The 27,991-nt window shown below is 53.9% G+C and overlaps 1 protein-coding gene across 5 annotated transcripts; it reads left to right on the top strand.

Moving 5' to 3' along the window:
• Window positions 1-27,965, top strand: Letm1 (leucine zipper and EF-hand containing transmembrane protein 1). 5 transcript variants are annotated; one of them, XM_033758792.1, is made up of 14 exons: window positions 1-283; window positions 4,090-4,150; window positions 10,238-10,688; window positions 14,096-14,239; window positions 15,054-15,191; window positions 15,531-15,680; window positions 16,132-16,251; window positions 17,506-17,637; window positions 17,926-18,075; window positions 18,508-18,642; window positions 22,906-23,040; window positions 24,076-24,263; window positions 24,863-25,001; window positions 25,899-27,965. In XM_033758792.1, the coding sequence occupies exons 1-14, from the start codon at window positions 205-207 to the stop codon at window positions 26,046-26,048; spliced, it is 2,172 nt and encodes a 723-aa protein (XP_033614683.1). In that variant the 5' UTR covers window positions 1-204; the 3' UTR covers window positions 26,049-27,965. The 5 variants fall into 5 exon arrangements, with proteins under 5 accessions (XP_033614683.1, XP_010640011.1, XP_010640010.1 ...); XM_010641709.3 differs by having other exon boundaries at window positions 15,477-15,680; window positions 18,511-18,642; XM_010641708.3 differs by having other exon boundaries at window positions 2-283; window positions 15,477-15,680.
• Window positions 27,966-27,991: the final 26 nt, after the last annotated feature.

Raw genomic sequence — 27,991 nt, 5'->3', positions numbered from 1 at the left:
CGGTCCGTCCCGCCCCTTGCCTCCGGACGTCTGTGGCCGGACATGGCCGCCGCCGGTGCCGGGTCCTTGAACTGAGAGCCTGTTGCCAGAAACTGAAGTTGCCGTCCCTTCCCACGCGGCCGGGCCTAGGCGCTGCCTGGACGGCGAGGAGCCGCGGAGCAGGGCGAGGAGGAGGCCGCAGCCAGAAGCCGCCGCGGCCGGCGCATGGCGTCCATCTTGCTGAGGAGCTGTCGCGGCCGGGCACCCGCCCGCCTCCCGCCGCCCCGCGCCGCCGCCCAGCGTGGTAAGGGTCGCCGAGCTCCGGCTGGGTCGGCGGCCGCGGCTCTGCTCGCTGCCTACCCCGCGCCGCCCCAGTACTGGGCCCCAGAGGGCGCTCGGGTCCCTTGAGCGTGCAGGGGGCACGGGCCAGGGACATCGAGTAGCTACCGCGGTGCTACGGCATAGGGGGCATTGCTGCGACTGTCCCTCGCTCGTGTCTCGTTCCTCCTGTATGCCCTGGTCCCTCGCCGCTGTGCTGGTCCTCCCGCTTGCCCATCTTCCTCCTGAATGTCCCGGTCCTTCTCCCTGCCCGCGTCTCTCCCCACGCATCCCGTCTCTGTCCGCGTCAGCGTCCTCCCAGATGGCTTGTCCCGTCCTGGCATGCCCCGGCCGGCCGTACTCCTACTCGCAGTGCCAATCTCCCCGCCTCCTTGTCCCAGCCTTCCCCGTTGCTCCTTTTACTTGGAGCTGCGACATAGTGATGTCAGGCCTGGCCTGGGCTAGGCAGTGGCGTGACTTTAGTTGCCTGGGTCGCCCCAGGTCACTGTCTCTGACAGAGTTTGGGAAAATTCCACAGGGCGGGGATAGCCCTGGCACTGCCCTCCCTGACGATGTAGAGCTGGAGAGTGCAGGAATACCCATTGGTCACACTCGGGAGACAGGCCTCTGGGCCAGGACAGACCCTGGGTCCCTGTTCTTGGGATACGGACACGAAGATTTTCCTGTTTTCCCACTCTCAGCTCAGCCGAGGGAGCTGCATCTTCAGTGAGCCTTCTGATTTGGGTCCTGCTGTAAGGTTGAGGGAAGGGGAAAGCTTGCTCTGTGAGAGTGAGAGACCCAAGAAACAGAACCCATTTCCAGTAGCCTTCAGGTTTACAGAAACCCCAGGAAAAACTGAGGTCTTGGCTGGGAAGGAGTGCAAGCTGGGGAAGTGCCCAGTGGGGTGAGGGCAGCCTTTAGGCCTGTGCTGCTGGGAGAGCTTTTTGTACCTGTTGATGGCCATAAAATACTTCGTCATTTCACATTCCTATGGCATGTTTATGGTTTAAAAATTAGCTGGTTCAGCCAGGTATGGTGGGTGCACACCTGTAATCCAGCACTCTGGACGCCGACACGGGAGGATTGCCATGAGTTTGAGGCCAGCCTGGGCTACAGAGTCGAAGGTCAGCCTAAACTGCCTAGTGAGACCCCGTCTCAAGAAAAAAAATAGCTTTTTTTTTTTTTAATGGTTTTGGTCTCCCAGGAGCAAGAGTGTTGTCTACTGTTATTATTAGGCACTAGAGGGTAGATAGTGGTCAGACCATTGCTTTGCTGTGGGATGAACAGGGAATTCAGAGCTCAGGGCAGCCTGGCAGCAGGTCTCTGAACCCTGCACAGGCCCTCAGGAGCATCCCACTTTACTGCAATTCTTTGTCACAGTGAGCTATATTCAGATTCCTCCACTTCTTCCCTACTTCATTCCACACACACACCTTTTTCTGATGTTCTCTCTCTGTCCCTGGACTCATTTGGGACATCACGTTACATTTAGTTCTCATGGCAGATCCCCAGATTTTCCCAGTTTTCCATGACCCTGACAGTTTCAATGAGTACTAGGCAGATAATACTGGAGGGTCCTTTTATTGGTGTTTATTGACATTTGTCTTGTATTATGACTGGGAACCGTGGGTTTTGGGAGAGTTGAGCCACAGTGAAGTATCTTTCTCATCACAGCCTATCAAGAATCTGCCATCAGATTTGTCAGCATTGATATTGAGTTACTTTTCTCCCCTTTCTACACAGTCCTCTCTGGGAGGAAGTTTCTGTGGTAGGAGTGGGACTGTGAGTGCCTCTGAGGACTCTGTGGGAGAGAAGTGTGAGGCCCAACTGTAGTGCCCCTGCCTGAAGCCCAGAGGACCAGGAAGGGGCAGGTGTGGGCCGAGGCAGTCTTTGGAGCTGCTGTCAGGCCTGCGGGTTGTATGCCTCAGTCCACAAAGGGGCTGCCAGGGAGAGGGTGGGGCCATGTGAGGGCTGTGCTGGGGAAGCACAGACTTCTGGAGGCCCACGAGGTCTGGGCCACACGGTGAGTTCAAGACCAGTCTGAACTATATGGCAAGAGCCATAGTTCAAAAAAAAAAAAAATAGGTGTGTTATAATGAGGAATATATCTGGCCTTTGTTCCTGTTCCTGGCATTGAGCCCCAAGGCCTTGGAATGACAGGCATTTCTGGAGCAACGGGATTGGCTTTGTTGCTCACAGTACTTGAATTCATGCCAAGGAGAGCTCTGGGGTCTTAGATAGACCTGAGGAGGAGCAGGTCCCCAGTCTCCAGCAGGGGAGGGTGTGCAGAGGGCTCAAGGTGAGTCAGCCCTGCCTTGGGGACTCTGGAAGGGATCTAGGGTGCCTGAGACCCCATCTTCACCTCTTGCCTCTCCTGGCTGCTCATCTGTGTTGTGATAAACTGTGATGTGGAGTAGATTCCATGAATCTTTCTAGCAAATTATCAGAACTGAGGGGGTCATGGGAGCCTCCATGTAAAAATGCTGGCAGTGTGGGCACTGCCCTGGGTACCTAGGAACACACCCTTCCCTAGTGGCCTCAGCATCCTCCCAGGCTGTTTACTGGGGGGCCAGGTAGGGGTGCCAGGCAGGAGAAAGCATTGGCGCTCTTGGCCTGGAGAAAGGGCCAGGAAGCCAGGCATGGTGGCGCACGCCTATAATCCCAGCACTTGGGAGGCTGAGGCAGGAGGATTGCTGTAAGTTTGAGACCAGCCTGGGCTACACAGTGAGTTCCAGGTTAGTCTCAACTACATAGTGGAGAAAGGGCCAGAAAAGGCTTAGGGTGCTCCCTAGGCCTTTTATTTAACTTGTTACACTTGATACTGATAAGAATGTAGCTAACACCCCTCCCCATACCCCTTTAATACAGGGATTGAATCCTGGGCCTTACCTCTGAGCTACATCCTCAGCTGTTTTTAAATTTTTTTGTCTCACTGAGCTGCCCAGGCCAGGTTTAAACTTGCCATCCTCCCGCTTCAGCCTCCCAGAGTGCTGGATTTACAGGGGTGTGTCACCATCTTTATGTTATGAATTGTGGATGGTGGTGACCAGCCCTCCTGATCCCAGCCCCTGACTTATTAGTCAGACTGTCCCTAATGCTGCAAGTCCCTAAATGTGGATGGAAGTGGGAGAGTTGTTTCCTGTCAGCAGCAGAGAGTGAGACTCTGCTGTCCTCACTGCTGCCCCGCTGGCTGCAGGGCTGGGGCCAGATGGCATCTCTGGGTTCTGCCTGCTGCTCTGCTGGCTCCTTGCCTGCCTGGCCTCTGCCTGGCCACCTGGCCCCTCATGGGGATGTCACCCTGGCCCTGCTGTGCCTGTGCTGGCCCATCCTGTCCCGCCTCACCCCGCCCCTACAGCTGTCGCACAGCTCAGTGTTGTTGGTGCCAGGAAACTGACCCCATGCTTAGGGGGACCACAGTGAGTCAGCGAGAGCACCAGGAGCACCTCAGTGTCCTGAAGGCAACTGCTTCCACCTGGCATTTTCTCCAGTTGTCCTCACCTGGCTGCTCCGGGTCATTGCTTATTCTGTAGTGCTGTCTGTTTCAGGGCTTCTGTGTGTCTTGGTCTCTGCCCACCAGAGCCAGCTGAAGCTGGCAGGGTGGATTTTCAGCGGGCGGACCCAGCAGGCCGTCCCTGGACTCGGCCTGCCCAGCTCCCCAGATCCTGCTTCCTGACCAGGAGGCCCTTGTAGGCTGTGCGCTGAGCCTTCCAATGTGGAACTGCCCCCCTCGCTTGACTTGAGAGCTACCTGGTGGAGCCCCCTTTATTCACTGTGTCTGTCTTTCTGTCACAGGTAGTCTGGGGCATGGAACTTGTCTCAAGGATGCCAGCACTGTGGGGTTGATGAGCCGAGTGTGAGTAAACCTGTCCCTTTGCACCTGTCCGCTGGAGGATGCTGAGCTTGTGGGGATGCTTGCTACTCAGGGAACAGCTAGTCCTGCTTTCTTGTTCTTTGTTTTGTTTCTTTTAAACCTGTGCATTGTTATTTTGAAAAGTGTAATTACTGTATTAGTCAATTTTAAGAAAAGAAATATTCTTAAACCTAGTACCAGTTACACATACGCCTAGTGGTTTGGTGTGTTTTCCTTACTCTTTGTGTCTGTTTCCAGCACAGTTGTAATCATAGCCCATGTGGTGCTGTGGGCCTAGGGGGACCCATCTTTCCCATGTTCCCCCCAGCTGCCTTTGGCATGATTATGCCAAGGCTGTTTGACTGTGGGAACCCGTGAGTGGGCATGGAGCAGACCCTCGCATGCGTTCAGTTCTTCAGGAGTGTGCCCAGGCAGGGATGACCACACGGGTGTCTGGCTTTGGGCACATCTTCCCTTGGACACCTACCAGGATGACAGGAGGTGACTGATAGGCAGTGACTGTCCAGAGTGGGGCAGTGCAAAAGAGCTTCCTGGAGGGCAGCACACTCCCTGTCAGGTACTTAATTAGCTTCCCCTGCACTCCCCCCTGGTGGCAGCCTGGTTTTATCTGTGTCCCGAGGGACTCTCCCTCCCTCCTGGCTGCAGCTCCACTCCCTTCAGGGCCCTTTCCTGGGGGTGCGGGGGAGTGGGGTGCCCATGCCCTTTCCCTCCACTCCTCACAGCTGTGAAGTTTGTGACTTTTCATGTTCATTAAAGGCTGTTAAACTGTCTCATCTCAGCTATAAAATGTATCCAGCGGGGCTTCCTGAGACAGATTTAACTCCCTAAAATACAAACTATGAGTGAGGTTTGCTTTCTGTGTTATGGCTGCTGGGTGAGGAGCCAGGCATACGTGGCTTTGTGATGTGGAGGGTCACACCCCTGTGGAGGGCAGTGTAGGGTCACTGCTCCCACGCAGCGCGTGGTTAGATAGACAGCTGGCCAGTCTGTTCTGCCCCGGCTCCTGCTCTGAGCCCTGGATGGGATTTCAGTCCAGGCTGTCTGGAAGGCTCTGTGCCGATGGGGCGCAGGCTTGTGTGCCCTGAGCACCTCACTGCTGCTGTCTAGATTTTACTCTGAAGGGACTGCAGATCTGTGGTGGGTTGAGCTACTGGGTGCTGTGCCGAATGAGGCCCCACGGGAAGTTTGACCCTGATGTGGGTGAGGAGCTGGCCTGTGGGGCACTTCACCTGCATGAACCCACCGCAGGGCAGGGTGCCTATGCCCCAGGCAAGGGCCTTTCTGGTGCTAGCTTGTGCTGTCCACCATTTCCCTAGCTCTGTCCTAGCCTTCTTGGGAGACCGGGTTCGAACCATGTTTCTGGGCTTTCCTCTGAATTCTTGAGTGGTCTTCCAATTGTACACTCTGGGATTGTGACTATTATTGCTAAGTCCACCAAGCCACTTGGGAATAGTGACTTGTGAAATTTTACCTGGTCTTTCCAGGTGTGCGCGTGTGCGCACACACGCACATGTGCTGAGAATGGAACCCTGGGCCTCCACTCATGCTAAGTACCCAATCCACCATGCCCAGCCCCTGACTTTTAAAATCATTTTTTGCAGTAGTAGAATTGAACCCAGGGTGCTCTACCACTGAACAGTACCCCCAGTTCCCTACTCATCCCTTTCATTAAATTAAATTAATTAATTTATTTTTTGGTACCAGGGATCGAACTTAGGTCCTTGTGCTTGTGAAGCAGGCGGTGAAACCACTGGGCTAAATCCCTGTTCCTTGTCCCTTTTATTGATTTATTTTTGCAGGGTCTCACTATGTAGTGTAGGCCACCCTTGAACTCACTATAGATCCCAGGTTGGCCTTGAACTCATGGCAGTCCTCCTGCCTCAGCCTGCTGACTGCTGGGATTACAGGCATGTACCACCATGCCCAGCTTTAAAGTGTTTGTTTTGTTTTGTTTTGTTTTGTTTTGTTGTACCGGGGATCGAACTTGGGCCCTTGTCAAGGCAGGCAGCAGAACCACTGAGCCAAATCCCCGGCCCTAAAGTGTTCTTATTAGGAGTGGATGTTGGATTTGTTGCGCACCTTTTTAGCATTTTAGGTTTCTGTTAGAAGATTAAAGGTCTGGGGATTTAGCTCAGTGGTGCCACTGCCTACCTTGTAAGCACAAGGTCCCGAGTTTGATTGCTGGTACTTAAAAATAAAACATAAAAGCTGTGCTTTTATTAGTATACTTTTTTTTTTTTTTTTTTTTTTTTTTTTTTTTTTGGTACCGAGGATTGAACTCCCTGGTACCTGCAAAGCAGGCCACCAAACCTCTGAGCTAAATCCCTGGCCCAGTATATGTTTTTTTTACAAGTTCAGAATCTTGAATATTATAAACAACGAGAATGGTAAAGCTGTTTTGGTGAACTCATATACCTTAAATTTTGAGATAGGGCCTCACTAAGCCAGTAAGTTGCCTGGGCTGGGTTCAAACTTGTAACCTTCCTGTCTCAGCCTCCCAGAGTGTGGCAGATACTATTACACTTGGCTATATCAATACTTACGGATGAGACTCAAACATTTTTTTATGTTTTATTTCGGCTGCACCATGTAAGAAATCTTGAGTCATAATGTTGCTGTGAGTGGTAGCCATCAGTATCATGCTTTAAGTTATTTCAGGGCCACTGTGATCTTCAGTTGAAAGGGTCCAGGCCTCTGACAGTGGAGTGTTCTGTCCCTGTCTCCCCTCATCCCCCAGGGATTGAACTCAGGACCTTGCACTTTTGAGGTAAATCCCCAGCCCCCAGTGGAGTGTTTTTGATTGGAGACAAATCACAGATGTGTTCTCAAAGCTTTTGATCTTATTTATCATGGAGTAAAGGATATGGACAGTGCCCAGCTCTGCTGAGCAGGGAGGCTGTGGAACAGGGTAGCCAGCCATGTGTGTGTGTGGGTGAGACGGTGCAGTGTTGGGGACTGCTGAGGATGTGGCAGGCCTGTGGCCGGTGCTCAGTGTGTCTGAGCTTGGAACTGCTGGTCTAGGTGCTGGGCATGGTAACTGAGTCTCTCAGGTCCTCCAGCTTCTCTGCTTTCACACCTGCTGTGGGATTGTGCCACCTTGGTCCCCAAGGAGAATATTGTCTCACATATCCAGACCCTGCCTCTTGGTGGCAGGAGCTGACCCTCCTGTTGCTGTCTCTTGCTGCTGGGACAGCTTGGGCCCCATGGGCATCACATCCATTGAGAACAGGGTGGCATCTGGTTGGTGTCCTTGACTCAACCTGGGGTCACTGGGCTGCTTGTGCCTGTCTGTGGCAGCCTGTGGCAGCAGTTTTGGAGCTGCCTGGGGAGCTGTGCCCTGGGGAGCCTCCTGCAGGTGTTTGTACCTGTGGCATTCGCAGTGTGTTGGCAAGCATCAGGAGTTGGAAGTGGCAGGAGGGCAGGTCTCCACTCTGTGTCCCTCCCTGGAGCCATGCAGCTGATGTGGTGAGGCTCCTTTTAGCAAGCACTGTTTACTTTTCTTTGTCTTGAGGTGACAACAGGATGTCCAGGTGGCCACAGGTGTCAGCATCCTCAAGTAAACAGCTTCACAGTTGTACTTAAGCATCTTCATGTAGCCAGCTTAACTGCCTGGCAGGAATGTATTTTTTTGTTTTGTTTTGTTGTTTTTGCTAAATGGATTTTCCCCCACTTTCAGGTGATGTAGCAGAAAACAAAAACAAAACTAAGGCAGGAAGCCAGGTGTGGAGGTACACACCTATAATCCCAGCACTCTGGGAGGCTGAGGCAGGAGCATGTAAGTACAAGCCCAGCATAAGCAACTGAACAAGACCTTGTCTCAAAAAATCAAAAGGGCTGGGATGCAGCTCAATAGGAAGGTACTAGGCTCAAACCCCAGTAACAAACAAAAAGAAAGGAAAAGCAGGAAGAAGTCAGGTGATGGAGCAGAGGGAAGGTGGCCTGGCTTTCCCAGATCTGGATTCTGTCCCTGCTGCAGATTGAGAGCCAGAAGCAACTGGACTGATTTTGTGTTGGTGGGCACTGGTAAAAGAATTGCATACTTTTCTGCCTTTTGAAAATAGTTAAACATTTTTAGTGAGATTATTGGTGACAATAAGCACTCGGATGAACTTGAAGACAGCTGGGACTGTGGGGCTGCCCGACCCTCACTGGATAGCATGTGCTTCTCTGCATTGTCTGCTTTTTGTTTTTTTGGGGGGGAGTTCTGTGGGGTGCGTGTGTGTGTTACTGGGGAATGAAGCCAGGGCCTTCGCACTGAGCCACATCACAGCCGTTTTACTATTCTGTGACAGGGTCTCCCTGAGTTGCTATGGTGGGCTTGAGTTTGAGGTCCCTGTGTCTCAGCCTCTGGGATTATGGGAAGGTGACACCATGCCTGTCCACTTGGTCTGTTTTCAGGTCTTTGTTTTGCCTGTTGACTTTATGCAATGCTTGTTTTGCCTCTGTGACAGCTGACCATCATTTCCTTTTGTGGAAACCAGGCTCTTCCCTGCCATAAAGGGATGCAGAGTTGGATAAATCATCTTAATGGAGGTGGGAGTGCTACTTGTGCCACATGTGGCACTCCCGTCACCCACACTTGAAGGCGAGGCATAGGTGCACACAGAAGGCAAGAACATGGCCCTTGCTCCTCAGCACAAGTGGCCCAGTGGCGCTCTGAGCTTGAGGGTAGTGTGCCGTGTTGTAGGTGGCCTGACCTTCAGGGACACTGGGACTTAGGGAAGGGTGGGTTCAAGGCCCATCCCATGCCCAAGAATTGACAGTGGACAGATGTTGGGTGGGTGGGACAGTGGCTTTAGAACGATGGACATGCCCAGGGGCATGGTCAGGACATGTTGAGGGAGCGGTCACACACACACACAGAGCAACACACATAGACACACTGAGGAGGATGCACACATTTGTGGCTCTGCTCTCCCCACCCTCTTCTGGTGCCTAGTCCCTTGCCCTCTGAAGCTGGACCCTCCAGGTAGCAGAGGAGCTGGTATGGGGCCTGTAGTTTAGCCTCTGTGCCCTTGCTCCTCTTGGGACCACCTGCATGCCCCGGCCTGGGTGAGCTGCTGTCCACTGTCCCATGGATCCGCCTGTGGCCCTGCCTGGCCCTCCTGACAGGCGCCTGCCTATGTGGTAGTTGCACACAGCATCCTGGGTTGGATATAGGCTGACATAGAAGGAATGGCCCAGGCACAGGTCCAATTAGCTTGTCAGGGCTACATGGAAGCCAGGGAGTGGAGAGGAGCCACCTGGAGGTGCTTGGCAGGGCTCAGGCCCTCTTGTGTCCTGTGGGTGGCCAGCGGAGAGGCTGTGTGTGGATACTCAACCTACAGGGTGCTGGAGGCCGGCGTGGAGATTGCTGGAGCAGTCTCTGGGTGGCAGGGGGCAAGCAGGAGGTCACAGCCCTGGACAGCCACGTGTGTGTCCCTTTAGTCTTGGTGACGACAGGCATCCTGCTCCTCATGGGGCCCAGGAGCTCCAAACTCTGGTCTCCGGCCAGGCTGCTGTGGCTGCTCCTCTAGCTTCTACAGGGAAGCTGCAGTGTGGGCAGAGGAGCTGGGACTTCAGTGCCCCTTGTGGCATTTGCATTGTGTAACAAAGTCTGTGAGTACACAGCGGAGACAGCATTGGGCATGGGGGCCAAGCTGGGCAGGTGGGCCCGTGGAGCAGCCTAGTCTCTGTTGGTTTGCCCCTGGCCCTGGGACCTTCAGCTCTGAGTGTTACCTGTGGAGGGAGAGGATCTCAGGACTGGACAGGTGATGTATTCTGCACCCCATTTTCCCAGGTCCCCAAGCAGTCCACTGCTCTCCCCACGCCAGGTTTACCCACAGGTTGGTCACGTTCCTGGCTCAGGCTTTGGCACATGTGCATGTCCATATGTTGCTGTCTCTCTGGGGACTTTGAGGCTGGCTAGGGGTGATTCAGGGCAGCCCAACCCAGCCACATGTCATTTGGGTTCCTGTGTATCAGGCATCAGCTGGGGTTGTTTGTGTGGTTGTGACGCTCTGTGGTGTGTGGCTTGATGTCCCTGTTGGTGTGCTGGCTTCTCATGATTGTCCCTTTTCCTTTCTCAAGGACTGTCCCCTCTGGCTACTGTGCTCCTGCCCACCCTTTGTACCTGTGCCTCAGAGCCAAGCCCTGTGGCCCCTGGACACTAAGGCCTGAGAGCCTGTGTGTGGTGGCAGGAGCACCATGGACTCCCGCTGCAGAGGGTGTGCTTGTCCGGGGGCCCCTGTACCTTCCTGTGCGTGGCTGGCACTCGTCGCCCCCTCTCAGCGATGACTCCGTGGTAGAGAAGTCTCTCAAGTCCCTGAAGGACAAGAACAAAAAGCTGGAGGAGGGTGGCCCTGTGTATAGCCCAGCAGCCCCGGTGGCCGTGAAGAAATCGCTGGGGCAGAGGGTGCTGGACGAGCTCAAGCACTACTACCATGGCTTCCGTCTGCTGTGGATCGACACCAAGATTGCTGCGCGCATGCTCTGGCGCATCCTGCATGGCCACACGCTGACCCGCCGGGAGCGTAGGCAGGTAATGGGGTCTCTGGAAAGCACTGCTAGGGTTTGCTCTTTGCTTCTGTTCATAAACTTAGCAAAGCCTGTGTTAGTCACTTTCTTGTCACATGGATGAAATACCCAGTGCCCATAGCTTGAAGGAGGAAAGTTTTGCTTGGCTCAGTCCCAAGTAACAGGGTCTATGGCAGAGGTGAGGTAGAAGAGGGGCGGAGAAGCAGGGTGGAGTGGGGCTAGGGACACACCCTTCCAGACCACACCCCAGCATCCCCTCGTCCCACCTTGAGCTCTCAGGAGAATAGTGTGTCCAGTCCCCTTCCAGAGCCCCCTCTGAGCACAGGGGCCTGTGGGGAACACTCGTCTTAACCTAACAGCCCGTAAGAACAGCGCCAATCTGCCTGCTGACGCTGGGCTCCCTTCTGCCCAGGCACACTGGTGCTGCTCCTTGAGAGCCCACCTGTGTGGCTGCTGGCGCCCAACGTGCCTTTGTTTCTTCTGTTACTGGGGATGGAGCCCAGGCCTATGCGGTCTGGGCAAGTGCTCTTCCCGGAGCTAGGTCCTTAGTCTTTCCACTGTGTTGCAAGACAGCATCCATCTCAGGAAGGTGCTGGCCAGCCTCCGCCACCCAAGGAGCTGGCTCCCAGGCCTGTCTGCCTCTTCTGTGTTGCTGCCTCCAGCTCTGTTCAGAGCTCATGTGTCCCCCTGGGGGAGTCTTTTCACTGTGTGGGATCCGTGCACTGGGGCTGTGGGATCACCTCATTGGCATTTGCTGCACCCACTCTTGCTGTCTTCAGGCTCTGAAAAGGCTCCTCTTGTCTGTGGCCGTACCACTGTGAATGTGCCTGATCTCGTCTGAAAAGGGTTCTCTTAAATCAGTGTGGTTTTGTGGTCTTCTCAGTTGGTGCCTGTGGTCCCAGACACTCAGGAGGCTGAGGCAGGAAGATTACTTGAAGAGAACAATTCATGGCCAGCCTGAGCAACACAGTGAGACCCAGCTCATGAACAAAACAGAGCAAAAAAAGATAATTCTTTTGTCTCAGGGCTGCAGCTGAGAAGATGCTTTCTTTGCATTTTGCTTGTTCTTTTTTAGCTGAAGTAGTCTGTTTGATGCATCTGCTGAGGTTTGCTTTTTCTATCTGCCTGTCTGTCCATCTATCCATCTACCTCTAGTGGTTCTGAGGATTGAACCTGGGCTGCACTGTCTACCACTGAGCTACACGCTCATCCTAGGTTTTTCTTGGTTAGTGTCTTTTTCCCTTCATAAATTCTGATTGTTTTGTTTGTTTGTTTGTTTGTTTGTTTGTTTTTTGAGACAGGGTCTCACTTTATAGTTCAGCCTGGCTCATTAGGTAGACGCAATCCTCCTGCCTCTGCCTCGCGAGTACTGGGATAGCAGGTACCATACCCAGCTCCATTTTAAACTGGTTTATTTTAGCCTTTCTGGTAGGGTCTTTTTTTTTTGGTACTGAGATTGAACTCTGGACCTTGCGCTTCTTGTGTTTTGTTTTTTGTTTTTGTCTTTAATTCCTCCTCTTTCATCTTCAGCAACTCTGAACACACTCCCTTTCCCTCTGAGCTTAGCTGTCTCTCTTCTGGCACTTCCCCTGGTGGTGAGTGGTGCACACCTTCTCTGTCTCCAGTCTCCAGGGTGTTTCACCTCCAGGCCCCCGCAGGTGCCCAGCCACTTCCTACTATGTTGGCCCTGCGGATGCTGCCAGATCTGGTGACCCAGAATGCAGTCCTGGGGTCTGCTCCTCCCTCAGCACCTCATTGCTTCTGGCTCCTGGGGCTTCTGTTACTTTTGTGTAAGCCTACACTCACTATTATTCATTTCTTTACCATAACTTCTACTTTATTGTAGTACTGGGGATTGAAGCAAGGAGTACTCTGTTGTAAGCTACACTCCCAGCCCTTTATACTTTATATTTTAAACAGAGTCTAACTGGGTGTGGCGATGCCACACTTGAGAAACTCTGGCAGGAGGATCCCCCTCAAGTTAGAGGCCAGCCTGAACTGCATAGTGAAACACTGTCTCAAAAAACAAAGCAAGGAGCTGGGTGTGGTGGTGCACGCCTGTAATCCCAGCGCTTGGGAGGCTGAGGCAGCAGGATTGCTGTGAGTTCGAGACCAGCCTTGGCTACATAGTGAATTCTAGGTCAGTTTTAACTACATAGTCAGACCCTGTCTCCCCCGCAACCAAAAAAAAGCAAAAATCCAGTCTTGCCAAATTGCCCACACTCGCCTTGAACTTGTGATCCTCTTGCCTCAGCCTCCCAGGTAGTATGCCACCCTGACCAGATTTAAGAAGACTATTCATGGTGGGGTATTTTAGGGTTATAGTAATCTAAAACACGCTAGATAAATAGAGAAGGGCTGGGGTAGAGCCTCCACTGCCAGGAGGGGCTCTGTGCCCCTCGCCTTCCCCCGGCTGCTCTCAGCCCATCTTTGCTTTTGCACTGCAGAAAGTGAGACCTAAAGGAAAACGCACAGTCAGAGCAGCCAAGCAAGGCCAGGCAGGACTGGCCAGGTGCAGGCTGAGGCCCCATCAGCTCTCAGGGCCAGTGTTTCCTTGGTTTGAGGTCTCAGGTAATTTGGATTGAACAAACTGTCAATTTGTCCTGGTAGTTATAGAAACTGACTCTTTTTCTTGGTACCAGAAGCCAAAACCAAGGTCTTTGCACTGAACTGTATCCTCATCCTTTTTTTAAAAACATTTTTTGAGACATTCTCACTGCGTTGCTCGTAAAATTCACTAAAGGTCACTAAAAAGTGTCTCTTACTAAGATAGTCACCATGAAATCAGTGGACAACCATGTGAGAACTTAGAAAAGTCATATGGACGTTATCTGAGTGGGTCGCACTGAACAGTGGCAGTTGGGCCATGAATCCCGGTGTAGGGACTGCTCTTGGCAGGTGCTAGGCTCTGCTGGAGTAAGGCAGCCCTGCTGAGTGAGCAAGCAAGCGAGGACCTTGCTGTCCAGCCTTTGGCGGGCTTCCTCTTCCTGGATCTGCGGGCTTGAGGCTTTTCCATAGGAGGAGTCCTGCTAGATTTGTGCTCTGTTTCTGGCTTATTCTGCTGAAGGCCAAATGGTGTAGCAGGTGCAAGATGCTGAGGTGCTGGGGATTGGATGTGGGACCTGCATACCCAGCCCCTTTGTATTTTGCGACAGTCTAAGTTGTTTACTTGCCCTGCCCAGGCTGGGCTTGAACTTGGGATCCTCCAGCCTCAGTCTCCCAGAGTGCTGGGATCGCAGGCATACACCACCTCACCTGGATGGGTACTGCATGTGGTCTTGACCCTTGAGAAAGAAATGGGTTGTAGGAGGTGTGTGCTGTGTGGTTTTGGAACTTAGAGTTTGGGTCCCACTGTGGCTGTGCCTTAAGCGATGATAGCAAGGTCCCCTGACATAGCCCGTCTCTCTCCAGTTTCTTCGCATCTGTGCTGACCTCTTCCGCCTCGTGCCCTTCCTGGTCTTCGTGGTGGTGCCCTTCATGGAGTTCCTGCTGCCTGTGGCTGTGAAGCTCTTTCCCAACATGCTGCCGTCCACGTTTGAAACGCAGTCCATCAAGGTGAGGTGGCCTGGCCACCAGTGTGTCCCCAAGGAATCTCTCAGTCCTTGCCTGAGCTGCACCTGGTGTTTCAGGGGTGGCATCCACATCAGCAAGGGAGCAGGCCTCCGCCCAGGCAAGTTGAGCAGTTGTGTCTGATGGCAGCTTTGTGGCCCAGAAGCTTCCCTGTCCATCTCCAGTGGGACAGGTTTGCCAGCCCCTGCTCTAGTCACACTTAATTGTTATTGTTATGTTGTTATTTTGAGACCGCATCTCACTATTTAGTCCAGGCTGGCCTTGAATTCACTGTGTAGCCCTGCACCACCACTCCTTGCACATAAGTCCTGTATTATTAAAAGCCATGAGAGAACTGTGTGTGGTGGTAGAGGCCTATACTCTCAGCACTCTGGGAGGCTGACGCAGGAGGATTGCAAGTAGGGCCCAGCCTGTGGGGCCCAGATCCTGTCTCAAAATAAAAAATAAAAAATGTTCTGGGCCAGGGATGTAGCTCAGTAGCACTGCACGTGCAAAGTCCTGAGTTCAATCCCTGGTATTGAAAAATAAAAACGTCTGAGGATGTAGCTTAGTGCAAAGGCCCTGGGTTCAATTGCCATTACTGTTAGAAAGAAAGAGAGGGAGGGAGGGGAAGGAGGGAAGGGGAAGGCAAAGAAAGGAAAGGAAAGGACGGGAAGAGCAAAGCCCTGGCATGGAGGGAGGGTTTCAGAAAGTGCTGCTCTTAGATGACAGTGGCCTTGTTCAGCGACCAGCTTGTGGATATACGGGCAGGGTGGTAGTCAGGGGTGAGGTGGGTGAGCACAGTGCCTCACCGTTGCAGGAAGAGAGGCTGAAGAAGGAGTTGCGGGTCAAGCTGGAGCTAGCCAAGTTTCTCCAGGACACCATCGAGGAGATGGCACTGAAGAACAAGGCGGCCAAGGGCAGTGCCACCCAGGACTTCTCTGCATTCTTCCAGAAGGTGCTGGTTGTCTCTGAGCCGGGTGGGGCCCCACATGGTCAGGCCTCACCAGGCCCTGCTCTTCTCTTCATCTTTTGGGTCGAACTCGGGGCACCTGGGATGGCTCGAGCTAGCTGCCCACTCCCTGTGCTCAGCCCCAGGAGGGAGCTGCAGGCTGACACGGCCCTGCCCTCCATGATGGGGGTGCCGGTCCTGGAAGAGCGCAGGGAGGGGCCAGGCCAGGAGCAGGGCTGGAGAACCTGCTTGCTGACCACAGGGTGAGCCAGCCCCGGGCTGCTTCTGCAGATCCGTGAGACGGGGGAGAGGCCCAGCAATGAGGAAATCATGCGCTTTTCCAAGCTGTTCGAGGATGAGCTGACCCTGGACAACCTCACACGGCCGCAGCTGGTGGCGCTGTGCAAGCTGCTGGAGTTGCAATCCATCGGCACCAACAACTTCCTGCGCTTTCAGCTCACTATGCGGCTGCGGTCCATAAAGGCCGATGACAAGGTGAGCTTTGTGCCACACAGGCCATGCCAGCTTTCCCCACTTCTTCACCTCTGCTTTCTCTGTTCTTACCACCCGACTTCTAACTGGTGCATGGAAATCATCCATGCTTGTGGGGTCCACATGGTGCTCCCATGCATGTAATCTCTGGCTGATGCTCTGTCCTTTGCTTGGCAGAGCTCATTAGGAAAGGGCTTCTTTTTTGTTTTTTTTTGAGGCAGGGTCTCCTTTATAGTTCAGGCTGGCCCTGAACTCACTGTGTAGCCCAGGCTTGCCTTGAACTCGAGGTGATCCTCCTGCCTCAGCCTCCCGAGTGCTGGGATTACAGGCATGCGCCACCACACCCAGCTACCTGGAAAGGGCTTCTGATTTGAAATTTGGTTGCTGGTGTGGTAAGATCAGCATACCTACCTCTGCTGGCCTTGCCGAGTGTAACTGGCTTCTTCCATTGTAGCTGATCGCTGAGGAAGGGGTGGATAGCCTGAATGTCAAAGAGCTGCAGGCGGCATGCCGGGTGCGGGGCATGCGGGCTCTTGGCGTCACTGAGGACCGGCTGCGGAGCCAGCTGAAGCAGGTGTGTGGCCCACCCACTATACCCAGACTGGTGCTGGCCTGTGTGGGAAATGCTGCCAAGGCCAAGTGTGTTGCTCTGTGGTGAGTGCTTGCCCAGCACAGCGGAGGCCCTGAGTTCCATCCCAGCATCGCCAAAAGAAAGAAAGAGAGAAAGAGGGAGGGAGGGAGGAGACCTCAAAGACTCCCAGAAGCTTTGCCAAGTCCAGGCTGGCAGGTAGGGTAGTGAGGACCTGGGGCTGTCGGGACACCTGGGCCATTTTAGGGGTGTCTCAACTCACCCTGGAGCATTCTCGTGTGCAGTGTGCCTATTCTCACTGTGGTGGCCTTTTGCTGTGGTTGTCTCTGGTTACCTGAGGGCAGGTGAGGGTGGGTCCACTTGCACCTTGACAGTGTCTGTGGCTGGGTTGGGAAGGTCTGGGCACCAGGAGCTCACTTCTGTTCTGCAGCCTGGCATGGGAACCTCTGAGCAGGTGCCTGGGCACTGGCTTCTGCCCTTCAATTTCCCCTGTATCCTCCGGATGTAGTCTAGGATGTGCGAATCCCACTTCTTCTGAGACGGCTGCATTTCTCGAGAGGAGCCTTTGCACCCTTACCTTCCTCTGTCTCTGTCTTCAGCAGCCCCTGGCAGGGCCTGCCATCCCCAGCTGTCCGGTCTTCTTCAAGCCCAGCTGCACAGAGCCACCTGAGCAGGGGCCATGATGTGCCTTACCAGGCTGCACGTTGTGTGGGGCTGCAGTATGGTGGGGAGAGCAGGCTGAGCCATCCACATCTCCCTCTGTGATCCCCTTGGCTCTACATTTTTACCGTGTTCTGAGCACTGGTTCTCATCCTTTGCCCTATGTTCAGCTCATGTCCAAACGTGGTCATTGTTTTTGTGTTTGAAATTGTCTTGGTGTTGCTAAAGCAGCCTGGCACGCGCCTGGCCTGTGGCAGTGAGTGTGGAGAATTGGTGAAGGGAAGTCGTGCTGCCAGCTGTCAGGGCTGTGGCAGCCTGGCACGGGAGCCAAAGGTCCAGTGTACCACGGTGGTTATTGTTCCCAAGAGAGAGCAGCAGGTGGAAACGCCTCTGTGAAGTTGTTAAGTGCCCTCATGAATCCATCTGCTAGGTTCTACTTGGCTTGTTGCCACCAGACTCCTCCTTCCTTAGCAAACCAGAGCTACAGCAGAAGCTCCAGGCAGAACGCCCCAGGCCCTGGGAGGTGACCAATGGGGTCGGGTGGCAGGCAGAATGTTAGGAGCCTGTCTTTGGTTGCAGTGGTTGGACCTGCACCTGCACCAGGAGGTGCCCACATCGCTGCTCGTGCTGTCTCGGGCCATGTATCTCCCCGACACTCTCTCACCTGCTGACCAGCTCAAGTCTACACTCCAGACCCTCCCAGAGATTGTGGTATGTGTCAGCAGGAGACTCTTGGACTGCCCCTTTTGGGAGTGGGGGACTGGCACACTTTCCTCCCCACTGCCCTGCTCCTTGTCCCAGCCAGCTGCTCACAGCAACAGTCCCCAGCACTGGAGACCAGCTCCAGTCTGGCAGCCCTGCCCTGTGTGTGTCACCTGAGAAAACAGGTCTGCAGCCTGCATTTGCAGTATCCCAAGACTGCTCTGTCCCCTGTGTGAAGCAGATGGTGACACAGGGGCAGGGGCTGTGGGTTCACTTCCAGGCACCCCTCCTCTGTAGGCCAAGGAGGCCCAGGTAAAAGCAGCTGAGGTGGAAGGCGAGCAGGTGGACAACAAGGCCAAGTTAGAGGCCACGCTGCAGGAGGAGGCGGCCATCCAGCAGGAGCACCGCGAGAAGGAGCTGCAGCGGGCTGTGGAGGTGGAGGCAGCGGTAAGCAGTGCCATGGCCAACACTGTCCCTCGTGTTGTCTTGAGGAGTAGTCAGGGTGGCGCTGGTGACAGGAGACCCTTAGTGGGGAACACGCTTGGCCATCTTCATGGGCCCAGATGCAGAAGGCCAGCTGTGGCACCCACCTTCTCAGAGCCATGCCTCTACTCCCCCAGGAGAGGCTGCAAGGGCCTGTGTGCCTGGGGCTGCGTCCCCCAGGGCTTCCCCATGCCCACCTGAGCCCCAGTCTCTGCTCTGCAAGGTCCTAAGGGAGGACCAGAGGCAGGCGAGCCCTCTGCTGCCCTCTGGCTGTGCAGCCATCGTGTGTGTGGGTCTGTAGGTCCCACTGTTGCTGAGTGAGCCTCTCTCAGCATGTGGTGCCATGTGGCACCCAGCAAGGCTGCTGGCGTGATTGCACTGCTTCTCGCCTTTCAGAAGAGTGCTGAGCTAGAAGGTGTGGGTGCCATCACCCTCAAGAAGCCTGCGGCCGAGCCGCAGCTGGAAGTGCCTGATGTGATCTTGCCCTGTGAGGCCCTGAAGGACACTGCCCCTGTGCTGGAGGGCTTGAAGGTCAGTGGCATGGGGCCTAGGGAGGGGGTCGGGGCCTATGGCCTGTGATTGAGAGGAAGTGATGGCAGGGCATGGTGAGGAGGCCTCAGGGTGCAACTGGGAGTCCTGCCCCACGGGGAGGGTGCGGAGCCCCATAAGAGCCAGGCGTGAGCTCATGGGGAAGAGGGACTCTCAGCAGTGAGGGCAGCTGGGTAGACTCAGAAATAAGTGGGATCAGTTTCCTGCCGATTGAGGACATAGCTGGGGAAGGAGGTTTAGAACTGAGGCCTAAATTGTCACCAAGATGTCTTAGCGCACAATCTTTTAAAGTGTTGAAAAGCCAAGCCTCCCAGTCCTGCAGTTCTCACGTGGACAGCACTGCACACAGGGCCTGTGTCTAAGCACTCCTTGTCATGGGGTTGAAAGTACAGCTAAAACCCTTTCGTGAAGGGAGCCCTGTCCCAGACTGCACCAGGTCATGGGAGTATCTGGCCCCAGAGCACAGAAGATTGGGTGTAAGGAGCAGAACTGCAGGCGGGAGAGGAAGCAGACGTCCCTCACGTGGGCCACCTGTTGCTGAGTCCCAGCTGGGGTCAAGGACTCTGGGTGCACATACTTGAGAATTCTCAACAAACTAGCAGATCTAGGTGCACTGTTGCATGAAAAAAGCTGTGGCTACATGCAGTTTGTCCTGGGATTACAAGCTGGCTTAGCATTGTAATAGACAGTCTCTAGGTGCCATGTTAACATGCCAAGAACGGCAGCCTCCAGTCACCTATGCTGCCCAGAGCAGGCATGACAGCCCAAACGCAGAGCACACTAGAGGCACCTCAGCATCTGCAGCAGTGTCGGCTTGACAGACCCTGAGATGGGCACGCCCCGCAGTGCTCCCGTCGAAGTCAGGAAAGACAGGGAGTCCTTGTTCTCAAGGGATCTGACTGTAGAATCGACTGTGCTTCTCTCCATGCTGCTTAAAAGCTCTCATTTTCAGTAGTGTCCTCTGAGTGAATTTGGGAAATGTGTCAGTCCACGTTCCTGTTGCTGAATGCAACACCTGGCACCCACAACTTAAAGAAGGAGAGTTTTAATTTTGGCTCATGGTTTTGGTGGATTCAGTCTGTGGCCTGCTGGCTCCAAGGCAGGACCGTCACAGTGGAGCAAGGTGTGCCATTCATGGTGGCCAGGAAACAGAGCAGAGGAACAATGCCAGAGAGGAAGGGGCCAGACACAGACCCCCAGGCCATGCCTCCACAACCCACCCAGATACACCCAGAACTGTATGGCACTGGCCCCAGGCAGATCCTAAAAGCGGGTCTGTAGGAAACAGGGAAAGGGGACTTTACTAGAACCTCTGCAGTAAGTCCTAGTCTCCTGCGAGCCAGGACAGCACAAGGAGGATTAACTTATTATACAGGACAGATAGGAAAAATGAGACTCTGAGAAGAAGCTGAGCTTTGGGTCTGATCAATGCTGCTATGGGTGGCAAAGATGAAAGCCCCAGAGCTTGACACACTTTTATTCAGTACACTGGAAGAAACAAATGTAACAGACGACTCAGGCAGCAGAAGTCCTAGAACAGTGAGGAACTATGCAGATGAACATTTGGTTTCTCCCTGGATGTCTCCACAGGTGTGGTCCTGCCCTGGAGCATCGCAGCATCTTGGGACCCTTAGAGTCTTAATTGTGACTGGAGGCGAAGATAGAGTTATGTCTCGATGTGCCAGTAGTTGGCTTGTAGACAGGAAAACTGGCCTTAATGATGATTTTTTCCAAAAACTATGTAGAATTGCTCCCGACGCTGGTCCAAGTTGACACCCACCCTTTCCACCTCAGCATCTGAAAGTGACAGTGTTGTGAGATCAGCTAAAAATGTGGATGGTGAGATGTGCCATAGTCCTCAGTGTAAGATTCAGTGTAGTTGCCACATTAATTCTCCTCGAACTGATCTATATGTATTTTTGTCTTTTTTTTTTTTTTTTTGGTACAGGGGATTGAACTCGTCCTTGCCCTTGCAAGGCAGGAGTGGAACCACTGAGCTAAATCCCTGGCTAACTATATGTATTTTTGGTTTTGGGTGATCCTGGGGACTGAACTCAAGGCTTTTGCACTGAGCTACAGCCTTAGCCTTTTAAATTTTATTTATTTATTTATTTATTGCTTTGTTTTTATTTTTTTTGGGTGGGGTACCGGGATCAAACTCTGGTCTTTGCGCTTGCTTGTGAGGCAGCGGGTGGAAACACTGAGTCAAATCCCCAGCCCAGAATTTTTTTTATCATGAGACAATGTTTGCTATCTTGGCTGGACTGGGCTTCGGTTTGAGATCCTCCTGCCTCAGGCTCCCAGAGTGTTGGGATTACAGATGTGAGGCACCATCTACACCTTGAACTGACCTGTAGATTTCCTCCAGTCCGACAAAACCACAAAAGTTTTTATTTATTTATTTATTGTTGCTATTATTGTTGAAATTGAAAAAGTTACTTTTTTTTTTTTTTTTTTTTCTGGTACCAGGGACCAAACTTGTGCTTGCGAGGCAGGCGTGGAGCCACTGAGCTAAATCCCCGACCCCTGCAAAAAAAATTTTTTTTGAGACAAGTTCTCACTATAGTACAGTTCTAGCTGGCCTTGAACTCAATGGTGTAGTCTAGGCTGGCCTTGAACTTGTGACGATCCTCCTGCCTTAGCCTCCTGAGTGCTGGGATTATAGGTGTGCCCCACCATAAAATTTATTCTAAAATTTATATGGAAATGCAGAGGATGTGAGAGCCAAGATGACCCTTAGGAAGTGACTAAAGCGAGAGCTTTTTATCTAGCTGCACTTAGCAAGATGTGTGATAGGGCTGGAAGGGCACTACTGTGAGGCAGGCAGGGAGCCCGAGCAAGTTGAAGAGGGTACAGAAATGAGTACACGGAGGGGTCAGGAGGCATGGCCTTTTCCTGAGTGTGGGACAACTGGGTAGCTGTGTGTAAGAAAGTGAACCTCGATCTCTATAACTCAGTGTGTGAAAATTAACTCAGCATCATAAAAACTCCTAGGGGAAAACAGTAGAAAATTTTAGTGACCTTAGGCTTGTCATAGGTTTCTTAAACAGCATGAAAACATGGCCAATAAAACAGAAAAATAAAGCCAGGTGTGGTGGCACACACCTGTGATCCCAGCATTCAGGAGGCAGGAGGATCGCTCCAAGTTTGAGGCCAGCCTGGGCTACATGGTGGGACTCTGTCTTTAAAAAATAACAAAAGTTCACTTGCCTTGCAAGCACCAGGTCCTGAGTTCGATCCCTGGTACTGGGGGGAAAAAAAGAGTATATTGGTTTCAAATGTTGAAAACTTTGCTTCCAGAAACACTTGTGAAAATGAAAACAGGCTACCAGCAAGGAGGAAGTGTTGGTAAAGCATAGACCTGACAAGAGACTGTGCGTCTGGGCTACTTCCCCACTCTCAGCTTCATAAATGGGGAGGATGTGGTTGTAGAAATGGGCAGAGAAGGTGTGCAGATGGCGAGTAAGCACCAGAGCACCCCACACGCTGGCCATCAGTGAGGTGGAAGGCACTGTGCAGGCTGTTGGGGTAGCCCACACTGGACGGCCGGGGCTGTGGCAGGCTGTAAAGCACTTGTCTAGCAAACATTAGATCCTGGCCCCTCTGTAGCAAAAGAGAAGGGCTGTGGGCTGGGCACTCACTCAGAGGTAGCATGCTTGCTGGTGCAGGTTCTGGACCTGGTTCTGATCCGCGGCCCCATTGGGAAGAAAGTGGGAGCACCTCAGTCAGGCACGGCTGAGGATATGTCAGGAGCCACTGAGACAGCTCCCCAAAAAGCCTGACAGGCTGATCCACCCCTAGGTGCTTCCCCCATGCTCAGACCCAGATGTTCCCAACAGATTGAGTTGTAATCACTGGAAATGAGAAACCAGGCAAACATGCTGAGGCGAGCGGACAGGCAAGCTGTGGCCGGGCTCCTCTGCCCTGCAGGGCCCACACTCACCCTGTAGGAAGCGCACACTGGGAGAACTCTGCTTCTGGAGTCCAGGCTGCCTGAGGCACAGCTGGCAGAGCCCTGTTGCCTGGGGTGGCTGTCACTGTCCTGACTGTGGGTGACTGTGGGTGGGGACCCCCAGGCCCCCACCGGACCTCCCCCATGACACCTTGGACATGGGTGCTTGGTGCAGGCAGGCTTGGCCCCGTCTCCCTTGGGGCTCTGACCCCAGTGCTTGTCTACAGCACCAGCAGAGAAGCCGACGGTTCCCTTTGGCTTAGACTTGTTTGCTTCTGTCCCCCCAACCCCAGGAAGAGGAAATAACTAAGGAGGAAATCGATGTTCTGAGCGATGCCTGCTCCAAGTTGAAGGAGCAGAAGAAGTCGCTGACCAAGGAGAAGGAGGAGCTGGAGCTGCTGAAGGAGGACGTCCAGGACTACAGCGAGGTGGGTGTGGGCTTTGCTGCCACGAGTGAGACGTGCAGAGAAGAATGTGTGACATACCAGGAAACGTGGGAGAAAGCAGGTTGGCAAGCTCGCCCCAGAGCCTCGGCACCGATGTGTGGCCGTGCCCACTGTTCTCTGTGAGTGACCTTGCAGACACCAAGATGCAGCTGTGGCATCAGAGTACGTGACGGCCTCCGAGGACGTTTGGTCCCTTGATAAGTGAGGTCTTGTTTTTGTTCGTGACTTCCTAAGGGTCACATGTATGCTATGCAGGCCTCTCCACTGAGCCCCCTGCTTTTCCTGCCCGCAGTCCCCCTTTTCCTCTTTTATAAATATTGCATGTGCCGGGGATTTAGCTCAGTGGTTCCACCACCTGCCTCAGAAGCTCAAGGACCTGAATTTGATCCCCAGTGGGGAGAAAACAAGTTACAAATATTATTTTCCAATTTGCTGAAAAGAACTGTGTTTGCAGCTCTGTTGGGCAATGGGATGCATTCTGAGATCGGGAGAGTTGTGTTGCCATCACTGGGTACCCTGTGGCAGCCTGGCCAGTGGCTTTTTCTTGGAAGCTGCACTTTGTTACCCGGCGAGGTGGCATCTTGTCCCCCTTGCTGCCTACCCATCCTTCCCTGTGATGTTTGCTCCATGGCAGGGTGACCTCAAATCTGGGAAGAAGGACACTTGGGATCCATGGGCTCTTCATTTGTTTAGTCTTTAGCAAATAGGAAGAAAGTTGAGATTGAGAATAGGTTGTTTTCTCTGCAGCATCACTTGAGTTCACAATAGTAAGAGGAAGTTTGTGGGATAGAAATAAGATTTTGCAGCTTTCTGTGTTTGGAATTAACAGCTTTGTTTTGTTTTGTTTTGTTTTGTTTTGTGGTGCTGGAGATGGAGCCCACGGCCTCATGCAAGCAAGGCAGGGGTACTGCTACTGAGCCGCACCTCACCTAAGTGTGCTGAATTGGTTTTCATTTTATGTAGGATTTTCCCTTGCTCAAGACAGACTTCCTTAACAACTTCAAGTCATTTCACTAGGACTTGCAAGAGATCAAGAAGGAGCTTTCCAAGACTGGGGAGGAGAAGCTTGTGGAGGAATCAAAAGCCAGCAAGAGGCTGACAAAGCGGGTGCAGCAGATGATCGGGCAGATTGACGGGCTGATCATGCAGCTGGAGGCAGGCCAGCAGGCTGGCAGGCTGGGCCCGGCCGAGGGCGCAGCTGTGGGGTGAGTGGGCTTCTGGGCTCTGAGCTCAGCCCTTCCCTTCTCCCAGGTGCGTGGCCAGGCTTCTAAGCCTGACACCCCACCAGGGACCGTGTCCAGAGGAGTCCTGTGGCATCGTGCTTGTAGTTTTCTTTCCTTCACTCCTGGCGCTGGTTCCCATCACCCCCACCTGCCCTTCTCCCCTTGCCCTCTAGCAGCTCCCTTTAGCATCTCTTTCCTCCAGCTGCCCGGCTCTCGCCTCTTCCTGCTCTGCAGCCTGGCCACCAGGCTGTCCATCTCCTCGGTGGCTTGGGTGTCCCACCTTGCTGCAGGGGTTGCTGCCTTCAAGTGAGAGCCCACTGGGCAGACAGAGTGACACCATGAGGGTGTGACAGTCAGCTGGCACCAGGGCCCACTCCACCCCCAGGCCCTGTGCTTGGGGGATGCACACACATGCAGTACCCATTCCCATGGTGTCTCAGAGGGACACCACCTTCAGGACCGGGCTAGGGGATTCCACGATGGGCCATCTGACGGTTGCCAAGTTCACACGGCTGCCAGGATTAGAGTGACTGGCAGGAGCTGCAGGTGTGCAGAAGTCCACACGCAGGCTGTGCCCCTAGGGAGAACGTCATCAGTGTCACGGAGCTCATCAGTGCCATGAAACAAATCAAGCACATTCCAGAAAACAAGCTGGTCAGTTTGGCCTCTGCACTGGATGAAAATAAGGATGGCAAGGTCAACATCGACGACCTGGTCAAGGTGGGTCTGGGAGGGCCAAGTTGGCGGGTTGCGGGCACCTCGTGGCCTCTGTTGGTGTCCTCCAGGCCTGTGCTCTCATCCAAAGCCACACAGGAAGGAAGAGGTCGTCAGCGTGTAAAGGTGCTGGTATGGGAGCCAGCCGGGTCCCGCCATAGCCTGCTTTTCTTTCTCTGCTGCCAGGGTCACAGCTGTGGCCCAGCGTCCTAGTATCGCAGCACTCTCTCCCACACATGGCCAGCAGTGTCCTGAGAGTGCCCTCTGGTGCAGGCCACCTGCTTCTGCCTCGGTCCCTAGCCTGGGAGGCAGAAGCAGCTGTGCCCCAGGCCCATCCTACCTGTCGTTTGTTGCTCACGGACCCTCGTGGCAGGCAGTTGGGCATGGGATGGAATGAGTCACCTGCAGGGCTTCTCACCTGAGGCCTGAAGGTGACAGGAGGACCAGGCTCCCATGTGCAGCCACTGGGATTCAGGATAGTTTGCAAGGCCTGGAAGGATGCAGCCTGCCTGGGGCATCTGTACCCAACCTCCTGCACCTCAGCCCTTCCTGAATCATTTATAGTCCTGGAGAGAAACTGCCCCTGTGGCCCTAGCGGGCCTGGAAATTTAGTGGAGTTCCAGACATGACCACAAAGACTGACTCATGTCTTTCATTCCACTGAAAGCAGGGTGCCATCAGGTTCCTGTCCCCAGCACCTCTCTCCCCTCCTCGGTCCAGCCCCCCCCACCCCCAACACTCTACCCTGGGGAGGCCACATATAGGCCGCACCGTGGCACTGGGGCGAGGACTTGGGTCTGGCAGCCTTGCTTAATGTCTGTGGCCCCAGGGAAGGGGCAGTGCTCCACCTTGCTGGGCTGTAGAAGGACCACAGTCACTGCATGGCCTCCCTCCTCTGTGCAGGTGATTGAGCTGGTAGACAAAGAAGACATACACATCTCCACCAGCCAGGTGGCTGAGATCGTGGCCACACTGGAGAAGGAAGAGAAGGTGGGGGAAAAGGAGAAGGCCAAGGAGAAGGCTGAGAAGGAGGCGGCAGAGGTGAAGAACTAGGCCTGTGGCCCTGTCATGCCTTTGCCTGCCGCCCCGTCATGGTGGGAATGACGTGAGAGTGACCGCTTTGAGGTGATTCTGTGGTGATCCTAATATTTGGTCTGGAATAAATCAGAAACTTCTGTAATCAAGTAATTTTAATTTTCATCATTCCACAAAGACCCAGTCTGGATTCCTAGGAGCCTCCGGGAACCGTGGCTGGACCCACACCGTGGTGTGGTGCTGAGTGGCTCAGAGGTGGCTTGCTCGGCCAGGCTGGGCAGGAACGCGCTCCCCTGTGTACCCACCATCCCGAGGAAGGTGAGGACGTGTGCAGCTGGTGCCGGGCAGAGCCACCCAGATGTGCCGCACTGTGGACATCACAAACAACAGCCCCTGGCTCTGGAATCGCCCCTCTGCTCAGTCCACGGACTCTGCGTCTGAACTGTCCATGTCAGTGTCTGTCCGTGCACGTGTTTGCTAGGCCAGTGTCCTTGGCCATTCCGTGCCTCTCCCGACAGCACACCAGTGTCATTCATGGATCCCGTGGTGTCTACTGGAACTCTTTCTTGATTTACTTTAGATCTGCACCTAATTCATTCATTAATTTTCATGACAGTCTGCCTAACTCTTGAGTAGCATCTGACAGAAGTCTGGACTGGGGCCCTCAAGCCTGGGCGTGAGGTGTTCCACACTGGATGATGCAACGCTGCCTTCCTGCCCAGTCAGGCCCCGGGCCCCCATCCCCCGCCAGCTCCACATGGCCCGTGTGGCTTCTGAGGTGAACCCACCAGGCTGCGGGAACAGGTGGGTCCCCCCACGGCCTCACCCCTATCCTGGGGACCAACTGGTTCTCTCCAGGTGCCGCAGCTGGTGGCCAAGAGGGAGGAAGGGTCACGTGGACGGTGGCCTCCCCACAGGCTCTCAGCCAGGCCACCAACACCCCAGGTCCACAGCTCCCTGGGGAGTGGCCAGGGCCTTTCTCCTTGGTGGCAGGCAGGTGGTCCCTCGGGGCCTTGATCACCAGCAGGAGTGTCCTGTGGGGACTCAAGACATAGGACTGTGGAAGACATAGGAACGGGGCCAGGGGTGGCTGCAAGCACAGGGCAGGAGAACCTCCTCACTTACTTGAAGCTTCTTGCCGCTTAGGGCAGAACTTGACCAAGTAGGAATGAGGTTGTACACTCCTGCACGAGGCTGGCCACATTTCCATCCTCTGGGGAGGACACCTGTCTAGCGCTGCAATGCCATCAGCCCAGCCTTCCTTAGCATCCCAGCCCCAGCTGTTGGAGTATACTTGCTGCTGAGGACAGGCCTGTAATACCCAGTGTGTGTCCCCACAGGCCTGTTGCCAAGTCCTGCTCTTGACCTTGCCCTTGGTGGCTGGGCCAAGTACTGTCGACCCTGCAGGTGTGCAGCATCACCTCAGGGCTGGCCTCTGCCTCCAGGTATCACAGGGCTTGGTGGCAGTGGTGGGAGGTTCCGGAAGTTTTAGGGAGCTTTCCTCTCATTGTGTTGCTGCACTGACCTTAACTTACTGCTGCTGCTGCTCCTCAGTGCGGTGTGGGACTAGATCCATCGGAAGGAAGTGGGGCTTGTGTTGGCTGACACTGCCTGTATTTTGCACCGGCCTTCAAAGGGTTCCAAGAACTGCGTGCATCCCCTCACCACTCTCCCCCCCATGCACACCCCTCTTACTCAGGGATTCGGGACCATCCTTGTGGAAGAGCAGTCTGGACTTTGTGAACATGGAGGGCACTGTGTATTTCTAAAAGCGGCCTCTTGGGGATGGCTATCACCAGGGTCCCGGGGACTGGCAAGGGAGCCATTTTCCATCTTACGGCCTGACCATGTGTAACCTGCTATGTAAAAAAATACTTTTTTGTTTTGTTTTGTTTTTCGAGACAGGGTCTCACTATATAGTTGAGACTGACCTGGAACTCACTATGTAGCCCAGGCTGGTC

This window comes from Fukomys damarensis, unplaced genomic scaffold (genome assembly GCF_012274545.1).
Source record: "Fukomys damarensis isolate Sample0158 unplaced genomic scaffold, DMR_v1.0_HiC HiC_scaffold_35, whole genome shotgun sequence".
Lineage (NCBI taxonomy): Eukaryota > Metazoa > Chordata > Mammalia > Rodentia > Bathyergidae > Fukomys > Fukomys damarensis.
The sequence above is the reverse complement of the archived record's forward strand: the minus strand, read 5'-3'. Positions and strand labels throughout refer to the sequence as shown.

Coding starts and splice junctions, on each gene's coding strand:
- Letm1 (XM_010641708.3), top strand. CDS start 205: ATGGCGTCCATCTTGCTGAGGAGCTGTCGCGGCCGGGCACCCGCCCGC. Junction 17,638..17,925: donor AGACCCTCCCAGAGATTGTG/GTATGTGTCAGC, acceptor CCTCCTCTGTAG/GCCAAGGAGGCCCAGGTAAA. Junction 24,264..24,862: donor GCCGAGGGCGCAGCTGTGGG/GTGAGTGGGCTT, acceptor CTGTGCCCCTAG/GGAGAACGTCATCAGTGTCA.